Source organism: Papaver somniferum, chromosome 1, assembly GCF_003573695.1.
Source record: "Papaver somniferum cultivar HN1 chromosome 1, ASM357369v1, whole genome shotgun sequence".
NCBI lineage: Eukaryota > Viridiplantae > Streptophyta > Magnoliopsida > Ranunculales > Papaveraceae > Papaver > Papaver somniferum.
In genome coordinates this window covers 22,258,322-22,267,728 of record NC_039358.1, presented here as the reverse complement: position 1 = coordinate 22,267,728, position 9,407 = coordinate 22,258,322, and the positions used below count along the sequence as shown (strand labels likewise).

General features: G+C 35.8%; 1 protein-coding gene and 1 long non-coding RNA gene across 2 annotated transcripts; both read right to left on the bottom strand.

Annotated features, from left to right (window-relative positions):
* Positions 1-5,123: 5,123 nt before the first annotated feature.
* On the bottom strand, positions 5,124-6,136 carry LOC113326594. Its single transcript, XR_003348411.1, has 2 exons — positions 5,876-6,136; positions 5,124-5,710 (listed from the first exon to the last, which is right to left on the bottom strand). It is a non-coding gene; the product is annotated as an uncharacterized LOC113326594 (long non-coding RNA).
* A 755-nt stretch (positions 6,137-6,891) lies between these two features.
* LOC113326585 (cytochrome P450 716B1-like) lies at positions 6,892-8,723 on the bottom strand. Its single transcript, XM_026574284.1, has 3 exons — positions 7,691-8,723; positions 7,312-7,499; positions 6,892-7,205 (listed from the first exon to the last, which is right to left on the bottom strand). The coding sequence occupies exons 1-3, from the start codon at positions 8,691-8,693 to the stop codon at positions 6,909-6,911; spliced, it is 1,488 nt and encodes a 495-aa protein (XP_026430069.1). The 5' UTR covers positions 8,694-8,723; the 3' UTR covers positions 6,892-6,908.
* Between the last annotated feature and the right edge of the window lie 684 nt (positions 8,724-9,407).

Genomic DNA, 9,407 nt, shown 5'->3' with positions numbered 1-9,407 from the left:
TTAAGAATAAGTAACTATCTTATGATTATTCAAATGAGAATGATTTCATTCACTCACCTGCCAGTATCCCTTTTCACTATAGTGCTTTGGGTCTACACCTCCAAAAAAGCTATATCGCTTTTATCCTCGTCCTTGGCATCTCGATTTAACCAAAAATTTCTTAACGTACTAGACCTTAAGCAACCATGTTGTGCCTACACAATCAAGATATTATTGTTAGGAACAAATCCCTTTTTAGCCTCAAGAACTGAAAGTTTTCTTCTTTTCGAGATCGACAAAAATACAATGAAACCAATTTTGGTTTCATTATAAATACAAATTAGTTTCATCATAAATAAGATGAAACCATAATTGAACTCGTGAAAATGTTTGTCCAACTGCAAGAAAAAATACAAGAGATATTATACATGTCCATTGATAGAAAGACGTCATTGAAATGTCATGATTACCTGCATATGAAGCTAAGTAAAGAGCATCCAGAGCAGATTGCAATTTAACACCCATACAAAATCTGGATGGTCCTCCACGACATATAAAAATGAAAGCCAAACTGCAATTTAGCAAATTAGTATAGGTAGAAAGAAAGGAGGACGTGTCTATCAGTTTTCACTCAAACCCAAATCTGGCACCAGTTTCCTTCTCTGCAAACAGCTTCAACTGGTCATTGCAAAAATATAAGTGAACACCTCAATTTGAAATTTTAAAAACACAAGCCCCATTTTGAGCACACACATCCAGAAAATGGCAGATTATAAAAACCCAATCAACATCATCACTTTCAAAACAAAATTTTCGAAATCACCCAGAAAAATGCCAACACCAAGACAAACAAACACGCAAGTAAATCAACAAATTAAATGAGCTCCTTAGAAGACAATGAAAATGCACAACACATTCTAATCATAGTGCATCAATATTCAACTCATCTAATCAAAGAATTACCATCATAAACATCACACTGAAAACCCATTTTAAAAATATGATTAAGAATTACAGTCAATCAAACCCACATCATATGACCACCAAATTCATCATATTTTCACCAGATTAAGCCAATTTCAGAGAAATAAAAACTCAAACCAGACATGCAGTACTAAATAAAAGGAATTGAAATACATACCACTGGGCTAGGTTAAAAAGTTCCTATAAGACCAAATCGATGATTCATAGAACAAGGAGAAGAAATTGCAACCTTTGATTGTACGTGTTTGGTTGTAAAGATAACAAAATAGGGTAAAATTTATTGAATCTGAGAGGAATTTTCGGCACGGACGGGTAAGTGAGGGACGAGTAGTGATTTTGAATTTCTTTTGTATCTTTAAACGGTCTTGGTTTGAGGGGATGGAGGAGAAGGTGTTGACGGAGGACCAGGAAATGGTCGTCGATTTGGTGGTGGTGCGGAACAAAGAGGATATGATAGATCTGAACATAAAAATAGAAGAAAAATATACGGAGTTGTTCGTGGAGGAGACAGATGAGACAAAGGTACAACTGATGGTGGTAGCGGAGGTGTTGCTGCTGGTTTTCGCAGAGCAATTTTCTGCTGCTGGTGGTGATGGTGGTGGGGAGAAGGTGGCGGAAGAAAAGAAGAAAGAAAAAAGAAAAGAGAGAAGAAGAAGAAGAAAGATAAAAGGGTATGTTTGGCTTTTTTAAAAATAATAAAAACTAAATTTACTCATTACTATTTGATATGGGGTTTTTGTGTCACTTTTTAATCAAATGGTTTTTATTTATTAAAGATAATATGGCTGGATTTTTTGTTCCACAAGTTTGGTCACCTTGGTGTTTTGTGACTAGTTTTGTATTTTTAATGTATTTTTCCATGATTTGAAAGGATTTTCCTAACTTGAGAGAAATACCATGAAATCAAGGAGTTTCATGGGATGAAGGAAATCCTAAAAATAATAATAATAAAATACATGGGTGTGTGGGACCGGCTGAGGCATTGCCGACCGGCTGGGGCCCGGTCCCACGTGTTTCCCTAATTTTATATTATTATTTTTAATGTATTTTTCCATGATTTGAAGGGATTTTCCTAATTTGAGAGAAATACCATGAAATCAAGGAGTTTCATGGGATGAAGGAAATCCTAAAAATAATAATAATAAAATACATGGGCGTGTGGGACCGGCTGAGGCATGGTCGGCCGGCTGGGGCCCGATCCCACGTGTTTTCCTAATTTTATATTATTATTTTTTATGTATTTTGAAAATACCATGATTTGAAGGAATTTTCATGAAATCAGGGAAATAATAATAATAATAATAAAATAGTGAGGAACCATAAGGTGTGGGGCCGGCTGGGACCAAGGCATGGCTGGTTGGCCAATGGTCACGCGCCACACTATTTTTCCTTAATTTTATATTATTTTCATGGGTTTATGAAAACACCATGAAGCCGAGGAGTTTCCTTGAGACGAAGGAGATTTGATAAAACGAGAGAATTTTCATCAAATCATGGAAAATAATAAAAATGCATTAAAAATATAAAAATGACGTGGGATTGACCACGACACGGTCGGTTGGTCGTGTGTCCGTGCTCCCAGCACCCTGGTCAATATTTTTAATTATTTATTATTTTCTTCCCTATTTTGCATAGGTTCATCGTTTCGTTGTATTTTGAAATACTCGTTCGTGCGGTGACTGTTAGTGCATTGTCGTTGAATACACTTTCACTATATAAATCGGGGCTTACTTAGAGGTAGCTCAGACGCCGGATTGTTGATTATTTATTACTAATTGTGGAATTCAGTGGAGAACAATTCACAAAGCTGAGTAATAGGATGTTTATTATTAATTCATAGGATCAGCTGAGGATTCGACTACGAATTCAGAAAAATAAAATGAGCATTACCATTCCATGAGATCGTAGATTCGACCATAAAATCGGAGTAATTAAGTTTTATCTGTTACCATTTATGAGACCAGTTGTGGATTCGATCATGAAATCGGAGTAATGAAATAATATAGTTATTGCTATTCTATGAGATCAAGCCGTGGATTCGATCATAGAATCAGAAAAATTGTTTATTGCCATTCCATGGGACCAGTCGTGGATTCGACCATGGAATATGAGCAATAATAGATTATTCTGGGAATTCAGTAGTGAATGTCAGGGCAGAATTAATCTTAATTAGGAATAATTAACTTTGTGGCTCTATACTAGCAGAGCAAGCTGTCTAGGAGCATTAATTATCCCGATATGAGCTTGTCGGTAAGTCATATCCTTTATATAGTCAGGGTAAACTCGTTGTTTGTTCCTGAAGACGTTATCGCTCTATACTAGCAGATCAAGCTGTCTAGGAGCCGTCCATCTCGTGATACTATATAGAAATAATCACTGAAAGTGTTCAGTGTTCATGAGATATGCCGTTGTCCAGTCGTGAGACTACATATCTACATGTACTCCGAGAGAAAGTACTCTCCGTTGAGAATTCGATGAGAGACCCATGTCTCAATACTCACGTCTGATTGCTGGATCAGATCTTCGTATAATTATGAGTTTACGATTTTAGCCCTTGTCGAAAATCCACCATCTACAGTCGTGTTATTACTTTATCATCCGTATTATAATTATTATTATAGTTATAATTAAATAATTGCACTTGTACGTAAATCCACTTGGTGCGATCTCGTAGTTAGTTCGATCTTGAACTTAGACTATATATCAAGTTACATCTTGTTGAAGTAATTCTTTGGATATTATTGTTTTTATAGAATTACACAAGGTCTGTTTATATAGGTCGATACGAAAAGATTGTGGTACACTCAATACCCTCGTCATTTCATACATCCTTCTTTGGTTATGAATTCCTCACATGCTTACATGATCATTTTATATGGAAAAGTTAAGCTTGCTTGGTGTCAAAGTATTCGTAAACATGGAAACACGTTCATGAACTCAACTTTATTTATAAGGTACCTAACCACGTTCATCATTATAAATAAAGGACTCTCTGCACACTAAAATATCAGGACATATGTTTATCCATGAAACTGTATTAGGTTACGACTTTTACGACTTTCCGTTCGCTTACAGTTCGGGTACATACTAGGTTGATTCTTAAATATTGATTTTTGGGGTCGTCCAGGTAACTTGTTTGCAAATCAGATACAAGGATCTTTACTGTTAATCTATACTTAGTGATTATAACAAGTATATCTTAGAACTTTTCACTCAAGGATCATCGATGTAACTAACTAAATAAATATGTTTGATGATGTGGACACCCGTATAAATGTAAAGTTCAAAGACAATAGTTTTTTTTTTTTTGATCGGTAAAGATAATTATATAAATATAAAATATTATGCACAACAATTTGTTGTACATAACCCAAATACAAGATAATCCCTTAGAAACCCTTGCATAAAATTTCATCCCTTAGAAACCCTTGCATAAAATCCCTTTAGAAATCCCAACATAGAAACCCTAGTATAAAAGGAACACACATCAACAGTTGATGGACCAAATGAAAGCCCAAGCCCTAAACAGAGCTAAAGTTGTAGAAATCCTTCTTTGTTTACCCTGATTTTGCAGCCTCCATTGCCTAAAAAGAGCTTACCCTGATTTTGCAGCCTCCATTGCCGTAAACACATCTCTGCCACCACCAATCAACAATTGCCCTTACGAAATCGTCGCCACCATTTTCATCATTGATATAAACAAGTACCTTACCATGATGAAATTGGTGATTTCGAACTGGAGTTGATTGAAAATAAAAGGAGAACAAAAATTGGATTGGCAAACTGATACAGTGATTTCGAAATGGAGTTGATCGAAAAGACAATCCAGCCTATTGCCATTCTTTTCCAAACTGATAGGGCTTTTTAATAAAATGGCCATGTTTTTCTAATATATTTCAGAAACTGACCGTTATTTTGAATGTTTATATAAAGTAGCCGAGATTGACATTTTCCATCCCGTTTTTTGAAAAAAACGGGTAACAACCGTTAAATGCACACATGTCTGTTAACCTCCTTAGTAAAAGACCAATTAACCCTCAGTGAGTCAGTCTAGATCGATGAGTCAACTCGCGTGGCCATTATACTCTTCACCCACAGTAGCATACATCTAAGTCTTTACTGTAGCTTCTCTGCAACACAGCACCATTATCAAGTTCATCTGGGCAGTTTGAATTCATATGATTATAATGATTCACTAAAAAAGTTCAAATACACAAACACATAAACCACATCATTGATCCATGGTTCACGGTGAATCATCCACTTTAAATCCAATCTGGACACAATAATCTGTGACTACCACAGTTGCCTCCAATACCTCTAGGTCCTCCACCAACTGTCTTCAATTGTACCAACTATCACCTTTAATTCAAAAGCACCTTCTAGATACGTAAATAGCAGCATCGATCAACCATCTATAGACTTTGACTCCACCTCTATTCTTGTCCAAGATCTGTAGACATCCACCATTAAACAACCAATTTGTATATCCAATCCCACCATGGTCATCACTTTTACAAATAGTGTAATACTGACCCTTGTCATTAACATCAAATTCATCTGTTTAATTCATTATTTTTCCTTCACATCCTTCTTACTACACCCTCCAAAACACCCATCAGAACTTAAATAGTAGCCACACACAACATCATCATCTACTCCAACTGGTTTCATGATCAAAACGAACCCAATTTCAGTCTATGACAAAACCCCCCAATTTCACTCCATGGTTGTGATATAAAGTAGCCTGCGACCAAAATTTAACCCTAAATTAACAAAATTATAAACAAACAGAGGGAAAGAACCTCAAACCCTAGAGTTCTAATCAATCGAAGTTCATCGATTTCACTATCTAAATATAAGTTTTCGTCAAATGCTAAGTTAAATAATGTATGGGTTCAAAATTTTTTACCTGGATTCTAATTCCTTCATCCAGATTTGTACTCCATCTTTGCTGCATCCAATGAAACCCTAAGAACTTCAAATTTTCAAAATATCACTAATTCAAATACTATTCTTCTTCGATAGTAATTGCGTCTTCATCGCTGATCACTTCTTCTTTATCAACCACCTGAGTTTCTAACCCTAGGTTCGACCAGAAGGATTGTGAGTGAGAGACGGTAACAAGAAGAAGAACAAAGGAATTGAAGATAAAATGTTAGAATCGTAAAGATAAAACGACGAGGATATGGTAGTAATTTCGAGCCTAAAAATTGACCAAGTCAACTTGCTGGACCATTTCGATGGGACCGGGTGAAATACTAAGGGAGAGGCCACTTTATGAAAGTTTATAGAATTTTGGCCGGTATATTAATGCTTTGAAGCTGGTCATTTTATTCATTTGCCCAAACTGATACAGTGATTGAGAATTGTTAAATTAACTGTTAGTTGAATTATTTACATGTTTTTTCATTTAATTTGACTTTGACTAGACATTGACCAAGATTTAGTCCTTGTTAAATCACAAAATTGATTAAAATGACCAAAATCAACAATTCCTTGGTGAAATGGACAGTTAGATTTTGATACTGTTTAAATGGACAAAAATGTAAAAATAGGCAGGATGTAACCAGTTTCATCGTGCCCATTTCAAATATTTTTTCTTATTTTTAATTTACACAGGATGTATCCAATTTTATCCTTGTTATTTTTTAAATTTAAACCAGTTTCATCCTTACTATTTTTTTTTGGCCATTTCACCCAAACTATTTTTTACTCGTCCATTTGAACCGCGATTTAAAAATATTTGGACAAATGACCCATTTTCCGTTGTCAAATCCACTTTTTCCCTCCTATTATCATGAATTCGGGTTCAAATTTAGTGCAGCGTGGCTTTGAAATTATGAATATATTTTCCAATAAATAAGTAAATAATAATGAATATAATTTGTTAATCAAGCGAAAAACAATACATACAGAATGATTTCTGGTTATCATTTCAATCTTTACGAAGTTTTGGGAGAAATGTTAATTGGCATTCCGTAGCAAGGGAATGGTAAAGGATCCATGGTAATTGGTTCGTCAGGATGAACAAGCGACCAATCAAATCGTGTTACCATAAAATGCATGAAAACGAGGATATTCAGTCTAGCCAATTGGTAACCCGCACACATCCTTGGTCCTCCTCCAAACGGAACGTAAACATACGGTGGAACCGGTTCTTCGAACCTACTAGGATCAAAACTTAGCGGGTCTTTGAAAATGTCTTCATCTAAATGAGTTCCGTATGTCGTCCATAATATCTGCATCAAACCACAAAAGTAATTTTAGTATCGATTCTGCAAATGAGTTAGTTGGATTTCAGAAATGGCACCCGTTGTTCCCATTTCAAAGGGGTAACTAAATTACCTTCCATCCTTTGGGTATGGTGAATCCTTGGTAATCAATATCAACAATTGCTTTTCTGAAAGACCCGAAAATGGGTGGAAATAATCTCATGCTTTCCCGGGTAACTTGCCATGTATACTTCATCTTCTGTGTATCATCCAGTGTTAATGTTTCTCCTGGTTTTTTACTGCCCATAATTTCGACATGTTCTGACAATCAAAGAAACAAATAAAAGCATGAATATCACTGAATGTAGCACACAGAATATACTCATGCGCCTGACTAAATTTGTTACAATGTCAAGGCCTGATCGGGTTCTATATAATTCTATCATATGCGCCTTATTGGGTTCTCAAACTAAATGGGAAGCAAAATATAGGAGGAGGATAGATATGCATACCTTGTAGAAGATGTTGGTAGCAATTAGGATGATGAGCCAATGCCCGGCAGACCATAGCAATGGCGAATGAAGTTGTGTCGTGAGCAGCAAATACTAAGAGCACGACGTTATCCACAACCTCCTCTTCACTAATCTCACCTCTTATTAAGCTTGCAATTAAACGAGATAATAACATTCCATCTTCTTCTCCTCCTCCTCCTCCTCCGCCTTTTATATTTTGTTCGAGTTCCATCTCGTTTTTCCTCTTTCTAACAATTTCCACCAACATTTTCTCTATCTGTGTCCTAGCTCTCTTTGCCCTCCAAAATTTGGAACCCGGAAACTCAACAGGAGGTGCGAAAACCCCCTCCAATACCCTCTCGAACATCTCTAACATTCCATCTTCTACTTTGATCCCAAGTAAACATTCAAACACAACGGAAAATGTAAGCAATTTTGTAGACCGATATAGACTTAATGTATCTTTCCCTACCCAATGCGTTTTCAGGTGATCTTCGACCGAACTACACAATTTAGGCACTAGCTTTTCGAGACCGGCACTGTTAAGGCTAGTCGCTATTACTGCACGGATACTACGGTGGCGATCACCTTGTTTTTCCATGATGGAGTTTCTCCCCATAAGCTGAACAGACGAAGACGGCCATGAACTTACTACGAGTTTGAATTCGTTGGAAAGGAAAAAACGGTTTGCAGCTGCACCACTTACCAATACCGTTGGTGATCCCATTAGTCTAGTTTTGAATATGGCTCCATGTTTTGCTGTTCGAGGTTGAATGAACTCTTCGAATATCCGATTCTTTTTTTGTGCACGGTAGAATTCTAATGTCTCTCCGATCCATGGAAGTCCCATTTCCCCTGGAGGTAGTATTTTCTTCTTCTTCTTCTTTCCGAAGTAACTTCCATTGTTGTTGTTCTTGTGGATCAGAGATATGAAATACAAGAGTATTATTGGCATTAATGCAGAGAGAATTAATGGGAGATAGAGATTCATTTCCAAAGCCATTTTCTTTCAGAAAATGGGATTGAAAATGATCTAGTATTATGTTTTGGGAGTTGATATGTTCATTGGTTTTACAAGACCCAGTAATATATAGATATTGATTAATGTAAACGTAAACAATTGATTTAAATACAACTGATATCTACAGGCGCTCATAGAATACAACCAGGTAACTGTACTTAAATCTTCTTTTATTCTCCCCATTTCTAGTATTTAACTCTGTTTGATTCTATTTGTTCATTGTTAAAGGCATCTTTAGACATAGGTTAGACATCGTTTAATCATCTAATACGCTGGGGCTTAATCAACTAGATATATGTATTTATTAACTAGATATGATCACTCATGCTTTGTTTAATGTGTTCATATTAATTTACGGGGGAGAATACCAAAATCATTAAGACAAGCCAAAAAACTTTCTATTATATATCGACTTGATATCATTCTTAGAGCATCTTAAACTCCTAAATTTTAGGCCACGAAGGATTGTTATACTTTTTGTTGAAAATTGTTCTCCAACAGAGATGTGAAGCACAGTGAGAGGATGATGTGGCGAGTTAGTTATTAGCACATCCTCTAATCCGTCCTCTGGTTTTAGAGTTTCTCACAGAGGATGTGATAAATATAATTCCAAATTTTAACCAATCAAATCAAAGTTAAAAAAGAAGAAAACATGTCCAACTAATTAGATAAATACAAGTGGATTACCATATCAAG